Source organism: Natator depressus, chromosome 1, assembly GCF_965152275.1.
Source record: "Natator depressus isolate rNatDep1 chromosome 1, rNatDep2.hap1, whole genome shotgun sequence".
In the NCBI taxonomy this organism is placed as follows: domain Eukaryota; kingdom Metazoa; phylum Chordata; order Testudines; family Cheloniidae; genus Natator; species Natator depressus.
Genome location: NC_134234.1, coordinates 237,385,246 through 237,401,556, shown reverse-complemented (window position 1 = coordinate 237,401,556; position 16,311 = coordinate 237,385,246). Strand labels below are relative to the sequence as shown.

Sequence of the window (16,311 nt, the reverse complement as noted above, 5' to 3'; positions counted from 1 at the left end):
CTAGAACAAGGCATTAGATTTGCACATTGCTGGCTAACCATAGTGGGTTGACAGCACACAGCAGTGCTGGTCAGAAGAGCCAGGTCTGAGGCTAACTCTCAGGGTCTTATACATTGCTGTGATGAGTTGGCCTCACCAATTCAGGAAAGAGGAAGTGAGTGATATTTTTGAACTTCTTATGCCACCCACAAAAACTTCCCTTAGCAGCCAGAGTAAGAACATAAGAACGGCCATACTGGGTCAGACCAAAGGTCCATCTAGCCCAGTATCCTGTCTTCCGACAGCGGCCAATGCCAGATGCCTCAGAGGCAATGAACAGAACAGGTGATCATCAAGTGATCCATCCCCTGTCGCCCATTCCCAGCTTCTGGCAAATATTGAAGTCTGAGATGAAACCAAAACCACACCTGACTTAGACCAGTAAAAAATCCTTTGTACTCAGACCAGTAAAAAGATCATGGGAGGTAGCATCTTTTTTTCATGCCTCTGAAGTCCTTCACTCCTCTTGGAGGCTTATGGTTGCCAAGTACATGACAAGGGACCATCCCAATTTCAACTGGTTTGAGCCAGGCCCTGTAAGACTAACTTTGCAGGTCTTTAAAGGGACACAGTCAACTTGAATTGAATTTAAAAAAAATCAAGGTTCTGGTGCAGCATGCTTTAAACAGGATATGCAGAATTAAACAAATATTAGTCAGGGTTTTTCTATGCTTCCCTGCTGGCTGATCGTTACAAGAATCTTTTCTTTAATTCCATGATCTCATATTTGTACACTGCCTCATTCAGTGCCCAGGATAGAACTGCTCTGAGGATGAACCAGGATATACTGTAAAGGAGACTTTGTCTATAGGAGCCTGCCTCATTTGTTGCAGGAGTTGGAAGGTGTGTAGTGAATGAGGCAGACGATTGCAAGAAAAAAAAGTTTGGTCTCATGGTTAAGGAGGTGAATGCAGCCCTGGAGAACTGGATTCTATACTTGCTTCTGCCACAGAGTTCCATTTGATGCTGGGCAAGTCAGATAAACCAAACTTTTTACAGATGGTCACTAATGTTAGCTTCCTCATTTTCTGGGTACCCAACTTGAGACTCTGTGGTCTGATTTGCAGAAGTGCTGAGCGCTCCCAGCTGCAGCTGACATTAATGAGAGCCGTGGTTTGAACATATGAAGTGCTATATGATGCGAAGCATTCTGAAAAAAATCAAATCCTAGGTATCTCATATTGGGCACCCAAAATTAGTGGAAACTTTTGACTTTAATTCCTCTGTGCCTCAGCTTCCTATCTGTAAAATGGAGATAACAATACCTACTCTCATAGCAGTGCAGTGAATATGAATTCACTAGTGTTTCTGAAGACACTCAGACACTATAGTGATGAGTGGCACAGAGAAAGCCCATGAGGAAATGTCTTCAGAGCAGGGTTTGAAAGATGTGCACTAAATAAGGCCAGGGGCCACACACTGAACACTGAGGAAACAGTAAAATATTGAAAGGCTGCTCTTTAAGGGAGCACCATCCATCGTGCACTGAATGAGGTAGGGATCCTGTGGGCAAAAGCACATGAGATCATGTAATTAAACACTGTATCATAATGCATATGCACAGGGAACAAATTAAGGCTGCCTGGATACTCTTCATTCTGGCATTTCTTAACTTTTAAGTGCTTGACTTTGCAACCTTAATCATGTTCTTTTAATACTGTTTTTGAGCTGTAATATAATATACACATAAGACTGACTGCCCAGCACTGACATGCAGTCAGCCCTAGCATGAAATGCAGCATCTGTTTAACAGTGCCAATATATAACATTTTAGAATAGGAAGTGAGGAATATGCCATCTAAATAAAAGTACAGAGGCAATATAGGGCAATACATGTAATTACACAAATTGGAATTCAACCAGGACGTCCAGGTTAGCATTGCTATTCTTGTGAAAATTGCTGTGGAATCTGTAATGACTTACTATAATGCAACTCTCCCGGTATCAAAGAATACAAACACCGATTCATAATGGGCCTTAATTATTCAAGAGGGTTTAGAGATTTACAGTTCAATTTGAGAAATAATTTTTGTACTTCTGATTATCTCAGTCGGTCAGCATTCTATGGATAGGGCAGCTTCTGCAGTCTGGTCTGACCCTCCGAGACTGGTTCAATGAACAGACACTGACTGCTACTAGAGTCATCATTAATCCAAACAGGAGTCCTAGCCATTCACAATGTGCTTAACAGGGGAATAAAGCCCCAATCTGGAAACAGACAGTGTGTGGGCAGACTGCTGCACCAATATGGAGCCCCAACAACTTCGGTGGCACTCAACACAGATACAGCAGTTGGCCTGGGCATGTCAATTGCGGGACTGAGGCTTCAATTCACCATTGAACTGGAACAATGAAGGAGATGAGCTTCTTTCATTAACTGCAGTACTGTGCATCCATTTCTGGCCTAAGTGCTCTGGCAGCCCAAAAGCAAATGTAAAACAAATCACAGAGGAAACAAACTGAACTACAAAGCTACATAATCTGATAGGATGCACTGATTATTTTTTAAAGGGATACTGCCACGGACTGTACTTTTGGCTCAATTTTAAAGTGTATTTTTAAAACAACTTTTCAACATCTAATATGAATAGAAATGTCTCAAGATTTGTCAAAAATAAGTCAATTACTTTTTTTTTTTTTTTTTTAATGTAAGCATTCCCCTGGAGTGTTGGAAAGCCAAACACAACAGAACTGTGCTAGTGAATGAGCACCACATAAAGTAAAACTGACTATAAACAGAAAAAGACAATCTTCAGTCTAGTGTGACTGTCCAAGCTGAGAGAAATTGAAAAAGTCAATGACCATAAATTGTGAAAAGTAAATTAGGTTTTTAGTTTTAATAATTTGAGATTATTTGCAGCACAAGGAAGGATTTCATTTTTAAAATGACAGTGTCCCTTTAAATGAATTAAGGCTTCTACTTTTTATTTATTTATTTTTTTTAGCCATCATTAGTGATTTTGATGGGACTGCTGTCTCCAAGGAGGCATCGGTTAGGATAAGAAGAAGGGGAAGGTATCATGAAGATAGCATTAGACAGGGATAAGGATCTATTAAGTGTATCTCAGCATCAACCCTTTTACAGCTCCTACTGTATATGCACATAAGGGTACGGGGCACAACTGATGGGCATGTCTGGGAAGAGCCTTACTTTTGAACGTTTTCTTAAAAAGTCTCAGTATAGGATAACCTCCAGAGAGACTGATACAGCAAACGAAGCACAGGGCTCCAAGGAAGGACTGCCACATGAAAATGACCACAAACAATTTGGATAGCAAGCTGGGGCCAGTAAAAGTTTGTATTCCGTCACTTGAACGCAGGTGGGTATTTTTTGTCCAAAAAGCTAGTGTGTCAGGGTGGACTGGAATTATTCCCAGCAGCCGGACAGACAGATTACTGTGTGGTGCACTAATGGCCAGGGTGGAAGTCTTGGGGAAAGGCAGAAGGAGGAAATGACAGTTAAAAAGTAAACTGCTCCTAGAGGGCCTGATCCAAAGGCCCTTGCAGTTAATGGAAAGACTGCTACTGACTGCAATAGGCTTGGGATCAGGACCAGAGTGTGTGTACATGGAAGTCACTCCTTTCCATTCTGGGGAGTTGGTCCTGATGCTCTCCCTACCCATAAGTATACACTTTGGGCTTAACAACTTTATATTCTCAGTGGGAAATGAGGGCCAGAGGAGACTAGGTGAGCCAACAGTTAGCCTGTGTTGGTTCTACCTAGAGAGTGCTGGTTGCTTGGGCTAGATCTACTAATTGTAGATGTAGTGACTAAACAAGGAAACTGCTATAATGGGGGCTAAAATAAAGAAAGGGCTTTTAATGGTCAAGGCTGGCAAACTACAGACAAGTAGAATTTACAATCCTAAACTAAAGCCACCTATTAAGGGAGGCAGGCAGTGGCACCCAGGCAAGAAAGGAAAATTGCAGTGTCAGAGGGATGATTCTAATCCCTACATCCAATTAAAACAGAGTAAATCACTCTAATACATGTTTTTAAGGATCTTAAATGACATAAGAGAATTAATATAAAAGGAAGCTTCCATATTGACAGTTGAGATGATGCAGAGCAGGTCTCAGGGGAGTAAGAGATCTGGATTTGTTGTATTTCCTAAATACACCTACAACAAAACAAGACAGAAGTAGTACCCCTTATCCACCATTAAGTATTTCCAACATCTCTACTGGGAGCATTTTGCTTTCTTTAGGACACCAGAACACTCTAGTTTCTTTGGAAGAAAAAAAGGGGAACCTCAGAAGCAGACTTCTGAGAGCACTGGGTTGATATATTCCCCCAGACTGGGGGCAGCTCCTGTAGTTTGCTGTTTCTTGCTTTTGATTCCCATTTTTTTTCCCATTCACTTTATGCTGACTTCTTTATCCTAGTGGAATGTGGAGGGAGAAAATGTTTTTGGGAAGCCAGACAATGAAATGGGCTTCATTACTAACAGGAAAGGTGGCTGAAATTTAGGGGTTAAAAAATTTAATTTAGAAAAAGAATGGTCATGTACAACCCCAAGGAGGAGGATTTAACTGTTGTGGGGAAAAACCCTCATGCATGGTTTGTGGACTGCGACAGACTCTCCTCTCTTTGAGCTGGAAAAGGGGTTCTGCTACAGCCAATCAGTTATGTGCAAGGTTTGTTTCTTCTTGTTGTTTGTGAGCCAAGGATGGGAGAAAGAGGTGAAGGGAAGGTTGGGGAGGGGTGTCAGCAGGGTTAGTCTCAGTAAGAGGTTCTGCTATACATACCACCCAGGTGCAAGTCGATGAGGTCACTGTAATAAGACTCTCCCCAATAGTCTACAACAAGGAATTGGTGAAGAGAGAGTTATTGAATCAGATATCCACCCCTAGCCCCACCAAATCAAAGCAATATACATGAAAAAGACAGACACACACATAAGAGAGAGAGAGAGAGAGAGAGAGAGAGAGAGAGAGAGAGAGAGAGAGAGAGAACAAGAAATCATGCAGCTGTATTATACATATACTGGAAGAGATGGGGAGACAGAATAACAATTCCCAGCAGGCAGGCATTGGCTTCCAGAGGGAGGGGGCACAAGGTTTGTACAGAGACACTTCACCTTGTTCAGTTTGTACTCGTTCCTGACACCGACCCATTTCCTGTTCTTGCTAAGAAAGGAAGAGATATGCTTGTTGCTTCCAGGCTGAAAAATGTGTCCTAAGGAAGCACCATAATTTCTCAGGGAAACTGCAGGAGACGTATAAGGATTGATTTCTTGGGGGTGAGGGTGAGACAAGACTGAGTGTACAGCACATGAGTGGAGGGCACCGGGTGCTGGCATAACTGAGGAGTCCACGAGTGTGTGCACCAGGAGACGTGTATATTTCTGCCAATGTGAAATGTGTGCTGGAGAAGGAGAATGTCTGTTGGTGTGGGGTAGGTGCTGGGGAAGGAAAGACTTGTGTGGTTGTGCAGGTGTGTGATAATGGACACAGTGTGTATTTGCACACCCCCTAGAGAAGGGTTAGCCAGCCAGTCTGGTACTACACTGTGGTTCTTTGGGCAAGAGGCACATGGGGGCAGTTCTTTCTGTTTGGCTTAGTACACTATTTCCCAAAGAACATGGTTTAGCTCATGAAGACCAGAGACTCTTGGCCAACCTTGGTGATCTGAGAGCTGCAGGTGTATTTTCCTTAACTTTTAAAATTGGCTGCCCAAGATCTCTTTAAAGCGTGAGAAGAAACATCCAAGATGACAGAGCCCTCATTACTCACTTAGTTTAATAACTAGCCAACAGAGTGGAAAACAAACACTAGAGACTAAAGCCATTGGTCTGTGTCCCACCAGACCAATGCCTCTTTTTTTTTTTTAAAAAAAAGCAAAGTTTTGCTAAACTACTATCAGTCTCATACAGAACACCATGTCCCATGGGCCATTTAAGGGAAGTGGAGAATGAAACCTTCTTTGAGACGATCCCGCTGCACCTGAGAGAAAGAGGCACTGGTTTCAAAAGACTGAGCTCCTGAACCACCAAACTTTTCACCGGAGAGGGAGACCACATTTCAGAATGTTCAAAGATGTCTTCTCTACACCTTCAATTTAGTCTGTGCAACGACCAATGGGAGTGATTGTCAAAGAAAGACAGAGAGACTAGTAAGGAAACTAGGTAGTCATGGGGGAAGGGGAGGAAGCTGTTATGGACTATAAACTAAGAATAAAAAAAAATAAACGTAGGAATAAATGTTCAACTTTCAACATGGTAAGAAATTAACACTGGGGTGCTCCAAAGTTGTGTACTAGAACTGGTGGAGTTTATGTACAGTATTTACCAGTGATTTGGAAAAAAAGGTGAACAAAGAGGTGAACAGTGAGGTGGAAACATTTGCAGCTAAAATTGAGGTTTAAGTCAAAACTAAAGTAGACCAAGGAACTTCAAAGGGACCTAACCAAGTTAGATGATTGGATAACAGTATGATACATGAAATTCAATGTTGACAAATATCAGATAATGCAAGCTGGAATAAATGATTTGAAAAAAAAAATCACACTCATTGCTGAGTTCTAAATTAATGTAACCTCTCAGGAAGAGAGCTGGACATCATTGTGAACAGTTCAATGAAGACATCTGCTCAGTGGCAGTTAATAACGCAAACAATATTAAGATGTATATAGAAAGGATGGAAAATAGAAGTGAAACTATTTTAATGCCATGATATAAACAAATCATAAATCCTCCCCTACAATGCTGTTTTTAGTTTTTGTCGCCCCATGTCAGAAAAGATATTACAGATATAGAATGGGCCCAGAAGTGGGTGATGAGAATGATTAAAGGCTGGGAGAGACTCCCATTGGAAGAAAGATTTAAAATGTTTTAGTTTAGAGAAGAAATGAACATGAGGGGACCTGACAGAGATAATGCGTGGTGCAGAGAAGATCAGGAGCTCTTGTCTGTGTTCTGTTTCGTAATACAAGGAAAAAAGGAGGCAATTAAATGAAATCTGAAAGGCAGCAAATTTAAAATTGATAAAGGCAATATTTTTACACACTACATAATTAGCTGGTGGAACTCATTGCCACAAACTATATAAATGCACCAAATCTAGCTGATCAACAATGGAAAATCTGAGGAATAAATGGAAACTGTCCATATGTCTAATATTGTCATCAAGAAATGGCTAATCATTTTGTCCACTTTACTTGCATATTTCCCCCTACCATTTGTTTGGTAGACTCTGTTCCTTCCTTTATGTCTGTGCAGCAACTTGCACGGTGTAGGAGCTACTTGAAATTATTAATAATAGTAAGAATATAAACCTTTATGTTTTATGTCAAAAGTCAACCAGTGATGAAAATTAGGAAGAAATCTGCTCTATGGACAGGTGATTATACAGTTATACATTACCTTTCCCTGAAGTATCTGGTACCAGCTACTCTTCAAGAAAGGATGCTAGACCAGATGGACTATTGGTCTGATCCAGTACAGTAATTCCTATGTACCTCAGCCCTCTGTGTCGGCCAGGTGTGTAAAAAAAAAAAAAAAAAAAAAAAAAAAAAGATGTATTTCTCCCACCTTAAGCATGGCCAGGGCATCCTGTATAAACTTGTGAAATAGAGAAAGACCATCTTCAGGTATCATACAAGCACTGAACACATTCATCTCCTTTTGACCCCCTTTGTTTATAAGGATTTCACTAAGGGGAAGTGCTGAACATGATTGACCAAGGACAAAAGAGCAGTATTGAAAGCCTAAAGTACAGTGGAGTTTTCAGTGCTGAGTCAGTATCTGAGGCAATGCAGTGGCTTGCTTCAGGGAAAAGGGTAGGAGGAGATGTATGTAGATTTCCTGGATGATCCATGGATGGAGGAGACAAAAGTTGATAACACTACAGAGGGAGGGGTAAAGTAAGCATTTTAAAAGGAGGGAAAACACAGTGGCTCCAGTGTGAAGATATGAAAATTGCTCCCGCTGGGCTGGCTGAAGAAGTGGGGGACACAGGTCACATTCTAGCCTGTGTTTCAGCCAACAGAACTTGGATTAAGACATTTTTTGGCATAAAGCATTCTCTGTTTATCCCCTGCAAGGCTTGGAAGAGTTCAGGCTACAGAGTGCCTTACGATGGGCTGAAGCTTCTGTAAATGTAACGTGTACAACCTTTTGGTGGAAATGTGGTGCTGTCACAGGCTCAGAGCATCTCCCAGAGATTTGCTGGAGCAGGAGATTCTCGCAGTTGCACCGAGTGATGCACGTTCTCATATTCCTGCTTTTTAAAAAATGGTCACAAACACACCAGCCCGTGCAGGGCTGGCTTTAGGTTTCTGTCAGGCTCAATGACAAGTAAAATATGCAAGGCCCTAATTCAGCTCTCCCCCTGCCCCCAAACTGGATACCCATAACCCCCACACCGTAACTGCTTGCCTGCCTAGACATTCCCTAGATTGCGGAGAAGCACACGCTTCCATTTGTAAGGCTCCACGGCCTCTGGTGACGCTCCTTATATAGATGTCTTCAGCAGGTGAATGAGGAAGAAGGGATTCAAGGTGACAGGGGAATAAGCTAAAAGACTAACCAAAGAAAGGAGAGAGAGAGAGGTATTAATTGTGCAGTAGCTAGAGGGCCTGGGGTCTGCGAGGGGTGCCATGTCTGAATGCATAGATAGCATAGAGAGAGAGGTGCCACTGCAGATGTATTATTGCATCAGATTATTCTGTGAACCAACATATCATAGAAATCAATCAGAATAAAAAAACACTGAGGTGATCAAGCCTGTGCTCAAATGCTGACCGTGTGATTGCAGTACAACCCTTTGTTTGGATAAGACACTGTTAATCACCCAGCCTCTACAGGCACTTTCCTCGACAGTGGGTGGGTGAGGGTCACTTGTCAAGATCATCTGGGTATCTCTCACTTAATAATTTTCCAGCTATTGCAAGGGCCTCAAGCACTGGTGCATCTTGGTCCCTCATATTCTCTTCCTATGGCACATAGTCGTTTGGTACCCTGTAGATCTCAGTTCCTTTGGTCTAATTTCAGTTGTTCGGTTGTGTGCGCGGGTGCTGGATGATGTTGGTGACCTGTGATATCCAGGAGGACAGACTAAATAATCTAGTGGTCCCTTCTGGCCTTAAATTCTAAGACCTGACTTTCAGAAAGCCAAGCTGAGGGTTAAAGACAACAAAGCGAGATGGCTGAGTAGTAACCAATGAAAATCACACCAGACCTTCCTCCCAAGGAACCTTCATCACCCAGTCCAGTGCAATCCGTACAGAAACAGTGGCTGCTCTTCCATCCAAGCACCACACTGTACCATCTTTCAAACAGCTGTCCCATTATTATCATTTATAATCTCTGACCTTTGCAGTATGGTGCACACATCTGGGCCTGCCAGGCGCACATGCCCTGCATTTGCCTGAGGGGTGTTGGCTCCTGGCCCAATAATTGTATCATTTGGGATTGTTTTTTTTTTTCTGGATTATGATGTCATATAGGGAAGTTGGAGGGGTATAAAACTGCCACTCGGAACAAGTGTTTTTCTGCTCAGAAACTTTTCCAGCCTGGCTCAGCACTCATTGTATTTAGCCCCAAAAGGGATGTAGCACATTCCATTAACAGCGTGACACGGTGAAACCTTTTGGTACATGCATTTCTGCTCCATACAGCTCGCGTGAGAGGTTATTGGTGTCTGGGCTGTGCAGTGAGGAGAAGGTACTGGCTGGGGCAGTTCTGTGATGGTCTCTTGTGTGGACACTAACTTTGATGATCCAATACAGTACAGGAACATACCTCATTTCAAAACATACGTCATTTCACAGTTAGTTTCTTATCCTGCCAACTGGGCTCTCCTTGCTGGGTAACCTAAGTGAATTCCAGCTGGGTAACCCCTGTGCAATTTCTCTACGATGTAATTAATATTCCACTTCTGTTCCACCACCAAATAATAATAGATACACTTAGCTCTTATGCAACAGCTTTCAATGACTAGTGGGTAGGCATTTCCTGAGGCCCGAGCAAAGACAACTGCTCTGGGGACTTCTCCCATGAGAGAAGCCCCAGAGTTAGAACCACTTCAGGGATAACAGGGGCTCAGAATTCTGCTGGGAAAAGGGGAATTACTTCATGATCTGAGTCCAAGTTAAACTATTCCACTTTCAGTTCAGAGGGGACCCCCTCACCCTAAACTCCAAATTGTTATGAACGATTGCATGGGCATTTAGTCAGCAAACATTAAAAACAAACAACACTGTAAGGTACCTGCTTCTCCTCTAAGGGCCTTCTCCACTGCAACCCCCCTCTCCTCCAGCTGCCTCTGCTTCTCTTCTACCTGCTCCAGCTGCCGTTGGATGATCTGTTCAGGAAGGGAAGAGAGGAACACCATCATCAGGATCTGTTCCAGTACTCCAAATTATCCACCCCAGAATGACAGCTCCCCTTTCTCCCAGCATTTCCAAAAAGCTGCTCTCCATGCAATGTTTCAGAAGCAGGTATCTAATCAAGAGAGAGATGTGTCCTTTGCCCTCGTTTTGCAAGCAATCCCATGATGTTCCATTTTCTGTTAAGACTCCCACCAACTTCCAAGACAAGAGGTGGTGCTGTTTGGTTAGGCGGGCCCCCTTCTCAGTGAGAGAACACAACCGGCCAACAGGTTTCATGTAACTCTCACCACCTCCTGGAAAGGACACCTACTACCCATTGCAAAGGTGCCTCTGACAATAAAACGTCTATCTGGTACCACTTATTGCAGCAAAATCCCACTGTAACATCCGTGGCTTATCCAATCATCACCGGCATAGCTGCATCGCATGTTATTCCGTGAGATCTGTTATCCCATTCAATTAACAATGGTTACTGCTCAATGGTAGTAGCTCTGACTAAGCAGGTGTTTCCTTGCTCTGCACTAAAGCTTTGCGCACCTCCTGGCATGTTTGTGAGGAGGCACCCAACATGATGAAGCCAGTAGGAACAGCAGCAATCTTGTTGAAATACAGGAAAGTAATCAAGAAAATCTGGCTATACAGTCTCCTCTTTCACATCCTGCTAGCATGGTTTTCCTGTCAGGGCAAGAAGATACTACCAGAGGTACTACCTGGGCTCTGTGTAACCTCTTTAGTTCCTCCTGCTTGGCTTGTCGCCGGGCAGCTTTCTGCACTCGCCTGGTCAGTTTGGCGTTCAGCTCCTCCTCAGTGTAGGCTCTCTGCAGAAAGGAAAACAAGAGCAGATTTCACACACCATGAACAAGAGTGTGGGGGAAAGAAGACACTCCTCTCTCCATTAACCTCACAAGTGATGTGATCCTTCATTCCCAGAACTTTGTCAAACAGTCAAGCTGTTCCATCTCCACAGGTGTTCACAGCGCAGCAGGTGACACTGTCCGGATCAATACAGCATGAAGGAGTGTGTGGCTCAACTGCAAAGCTGTGATTTTATACAGCATCCCAGTCCTGGCTCTAGCTGGTATACAGTATCTTAGACCCAGTCTAAGCACAAAAATTGCACCCATTTAACTAACTGGTACAACCTTCTTGTGTGGACACACTGAAATCTATTTTAAAAAGTGTCTACGTATGGAGGCTGCACTGACTTAATTTAGAAAAAGGCTAAGGGCTTGTCTACAGGGGAAAGTCACACTGACATAATTATACTGTTTTAGAGTCACACCTTCGCTTATATCGGTATTCCCCACATGTGGACATCCTTATTCCAGTGTAAGAGTGCCTTTTTCAGTTTATCTAATGTTGCTTCGGAAGAGTTTTAAGATAAATGGAAAAAAGCCACTCTTTATTTGGAATAAATGTCCACATAGAGGAGTTACACTGATATAATATATAGTTTTATAGCTGGTAAATCTTTTCTGTGCAGACAAGTCCTCAGTTAAATCAGTGTAATTTCTGTGTGTATCGACAAAACCTAAACATAAGAGTGGAGGGAGGGGACGGTCATAACCACCATCACAGCTAGCCAGTGAAAAAAGAAACCACAAGAAATCATGTCAAGGAAAGAAAGGCCATAGCTACAGGGGAAAGAAGGTGCTTCTTCAGGCAAGTTAACTCGGTCACGCTAGCTTAACCTATCAGGAAAGTCCACTTAATACCAGGGTAGACACAGTTTAACACCTTTTCAGTCACCATTTCAGACCGGTATTACCTCTGTGTTGTAGCCTAGGTGGGCACAAGCTTATGTGACTTTAAAGATGTTAACAGGGCCTCACAATTATGTTAAGCTAACCTGACTGAGCCCACTTGACTGAAAAAAGCACCTTTCCTCCTCATATACATGGATTCAAAGTCTAAGGGACAATTGGAAAGAGGCAACTGCCTCTCCATAATCAAACCCAGCTGCAGACGGAGATGCCGCTCAGTTTAAGGGGCAAAATGTTGGGAAAGGGAGACCTGAATTTCTTTTTTTTTAAATCTAGTTAACATCACTATTCTTTTGCAAGTCCCAACTGAGCAGCCCATCTTTGTAAAACTGGTCTTGGCAACCAATATCTGGGATAGTTTAGTGTGATCTTCAGTGGAGTTTTAAAACCAAAGGGCAGCAGCTCTATCCCAAGCTTTTGACACAGGGGATTACATGGAGGCATTATCGTATCTGCCAAGGGAGAGGAGTTAATGCGTTGCTTCTTCATTCTTCTGCACATAATGCTACCCCAGTTAAAAAGCAAAATAATTGAGGGGTGGAGGTTTAAGATCCCACCAAACACTCATGTGACACCGGCTAGGTTTGGAGGCAGGGATGGAGTTTAGGAAACAGAGATACTCCCAGTCTGGAAAAACTAATGTAACAACCTGGGACAGTTTCATTAAAATTTCACGGTTTGTCCAAGTGTGTTTCAAAAGACCCTGGAAACTAACACATGACCATTTACTCTTTTTCAAATGGGGAGGGTTGTTGTTTTTTTAAAAGACACACGTACGATACACTTTCTACTGAACAAACCACGCTGCTTTGAGACTAAGGATTCTTAATGCATCTGCAGCACCAGACTGTCCCGCAGAGTGATTAACAGTCCCCCTTTTGGGCCCCTGAGGTGCACTGATCATTGCATGCAGTCTAACGAGTCAGAAAGGTTTGGGGTTCGTCGCATTTTCTGTAGATAATCTTGAGGAAGATTCCATTGCCAATGTTTGCTAACATCTCACTCATGCAGAGTCAGGGGTTGTGGTGTTAGTGCAGATGTGGTGGGAGGGCTGGGAGCAAGGTATGGATATGATGGGTTAATAAATGGGCATGCATGCAACAATGGCCAGCAATGGAGACACTACCTTTGACGAGTATGATCTCTTGAATGCCAGGGCGTGTGGTACATAAATCGACTTTAAAATGGGAATGGTAATGGGAAAAAAATAAAAACACACAAAATGGAGCAAAATCAGTTCAACATTGAAAACAAATGCACAGTAATACAAACAAAGCTGTTTTTAAATGCAACATAAAACTGTACAAATGGTGAACCTGGCACAGCCTGATTATGCACAATGAAAAATCTCTACTCAGAAATCCATTTATCAGCACTCTCCTGAAGGTAATTCCAACTGAGGAGCCTCTTTGGAAAACCAGTCATCCAGGAGATCCCCTTTTCTATTCTGGCAATAAGTATTTGTAGATATGTGGACAAAGAACATTTTGGTTCAAGCTTTGGAAAAAAGGTTTGGGTTGGTTCCGTTTTGATCTGAACCAGCTCAGCCAATCATATATGGCTTCTTAAAAAAAATCCACACACATATGATTGAGTTCATTTAGAAAGAAAGATTTGGCTTGTGAGAACCCTAGATTCACCCAGCAGCTGGGAACCTCAATCAGGGATGAGGACTCACTGAGGTAGGTCCTGTACAGATGTACAACTAAGACAGCAGTCCATTCTACAGATTAATGAATCTCTTGGTGAAGAAGCATATCTCACTATGCTGCTCTCTATTCAGCCTGTTATCTTGTCCCTGGGTTTTGCCTTTGTCACAGAGCCTAAAGCCTGCATCCTGGCAGGACTCACTCTGGTGTCCGCTTGTTCAATGTTCAGAGTGGCAGCAAGATCACGTGCGGACTCCGTTGCGTTCCCCCTCATCTACTTTCTGCTCCACAACTTTTTTTCTCAGAAGTTCTGGTGCTTTTATGTCTTGGATATGGCCTTTGCTTACTAATTAAAAATAAGCTCGGAGTTCCACCACCCTGGCCTCGCTCGTTGCTTTGTAACCTGCACGAATGTTACCCAGGGCTCTGAGCGTGTTGGGTCTCATCAGCTAATGGAGGCTCCGACTTGGTACCTGAAGGGGACTCCTCCAAGAGTGCTGAAAAGGAGACACTCTTCACTGCACCAGTACTGACTCCGTGCTGCTGCAAGGTGTTGGGAGCGTTCTGCTGCTGAGCAGCGGCTCAGTAAGGAGCAGTGCTACGAGTCAGTGATAGCCGAACACTCTGCTCTGGCCCCTCAGTCCTGTAATTTCAGCTCAGTTAAAAAAAAAAAAAAAGCTACAACCTTACCGATTCAAGAGTGGCACGCTAAGGCTACGTCTACACAGCAGCTGGGACACAGAGGTGCTCGCTTTGCTCGAGGGAGACAGGCACCCGCTACCACTGCTCAGACTTGGACACTGAAAACAGCAGTGTGGTTGCAGCAGCACAGGTGAGAGCTCTGCCTAGACGGGACAGCCTTCGGGGCTTGGGTGGGATTGTTCTTGAGCCACTAGCCTGAGCCGCCACCACCACACTGCTATTTTTAGTGCGCTAACTAGCGCGGAGCTAGTGTGTGTCTGTCTACCGGTGCTGCGAAGCATGATCCCAGCGGCTGCACAGACGTACCTTTAGCTCCATTAGCCCCTTCAGGTGAAACGACTGCACTGCCCAGTGTTCCGAAGCAAAGTGAATTTCCATTGTGCGATGAGGTACAGAGCGCATTGTAACGCACCCTAGGCAAAGTGCCAGCATTCAGCATTTTTGCCGAATATTCATTTAACTAAAACGATCATGAATGGAAAGCTGAGAAACAATCTGAACATGTATGCAAATTTTAACATTCAGCAAACTATCTGCAGCAGGAGACATGTATCTCTGATCACCGCCCCACATCCTGTACATTCTCTCTCCCTCACACGCACACACAAATATTAGCGCACAACCCACAGGGAACTACATGAACATTCTTTACACGAAGCGTCTGTTGAAAGGCAACACACTAAGCCACACAAAGTTAATTCACTACTGATTGCTAATGCTATGATGGGTAGGCTAAACAGGCCAAGCCCTCTGGGAAGCAAGTTCAATACAACAACCACAAAAGCAACATCAGCTGGATTTTAACTTTGAAAGGGTTCAGATAAAAGTTATGTGGCATTAAGGGAGCCACTTCTTCCCCATAATGGAGGAAATAAGCAGTTGACTTGGTCTGTAATTAAAAGGCACAAACCCAAAAATCAGTGCTACCCTTTTGCCAGCCGCACCCTGGATGCAATTCCTTCTGCAGCGAGACTTGCCAGGCTGTGGTGTAAATGTTTTAAATCCCCAGACACACTTGTTGTGAACCAAAAGGCTGACGTGTCTGTGGTCTGTTCCCTCTGGATTAGTGCACACGCTCCCAATTACTGCTCCTGGAAAGCATACTCAGGCACTGAGCAAAGAGGAGATCCTTAAGTGTGACTCAGCCACAGCAAATGGAGAAAGTGAGACAAGAAAACCATACCCTGGAAATCTTGCTGCTTATGTAAAATAACTGAGAAAATTTAAAGGAAGAACAATATTTTTGTTGGGTATCAGGAAGAATTCCAGGCCATCTGTAGCATCTCCAGGCCCTGGAATACTCAGTGGCCATCACCTCTTCTGCAAAAGCCAATCGTTACCAAAGTTGCTCAGCATGGAGGTGCCAGAGAAAAGGAGTGAATATTAGAGCAACCCCAACTTTGAGAACATACATGGTGCTTATTGAAGTCCCGCTGCCAGGAGTTCACAAGCTGGACAGGAATGACAACATCACAGCTCTTATCTGAACCTCCCCCTCTTTCTGCTTCCCCAGGTACCTCCTCCTTCTGCATCTCAGATGCAATGCGGAACTTGTCATGAAACACCTCGAGGGCAAGCAAAGGAGAAAGAGAAGCAAAAAACAAAGAGAAGAAAGGGGTCCAATATAAAGAACGGTTCCCAGAGTAAAACCCTCCTCTCAGAGGAGAGGACTACATATATATGAACCAGGGAGGGAAGCTTAAAGAGGTTTAATTAAGTGAGGACGAGTCCCATTCACTTCAGTACACCAATCCCTCAGAATTTTATTGTATCATAGTTAAAAATACAAGTGGAAATGATCTTCTCCTGTATTTCCACTTGCACT

The 16,311-nt window shown here is 43.4% G+C and overlaps 1 protein-coding gene across 1 annotated transcript in view; it reads right to left on the bottom strand.

Annotated features, from left to right (window-relative positions):
• The window catches only part of MICAL3 (microtubule associated monooxygenase, calponin and LIM domain containing 3), a 242,634-nt gene that overhangs the window by 24,763 nt on the left and 201,560 nt on the right, over positions 1–16,311 (bottom strand). The window contains exons 36-39 of the mRNA XM_074938661.1: positions 13,262–13,312; positions 11,083–11,190; positions 10,251–10,344; positions 4,789–4,839 (exon numbers count right to left, since the gene is read on the bottom strand). Of these exons, the coding sequence (XP_074794762.1) occupies positions 4,789–4,839; positions 10,251–10,344; positions 11,083–11,190; positions 13,262–13,312 (304 nt within the window). The remainder of the gene's footprint in view (positions 1–4,788; positions 4,840–10,250; positions 10,345–11,082; positions 11,191–13,261; positions 13,313–16,311) is intronic.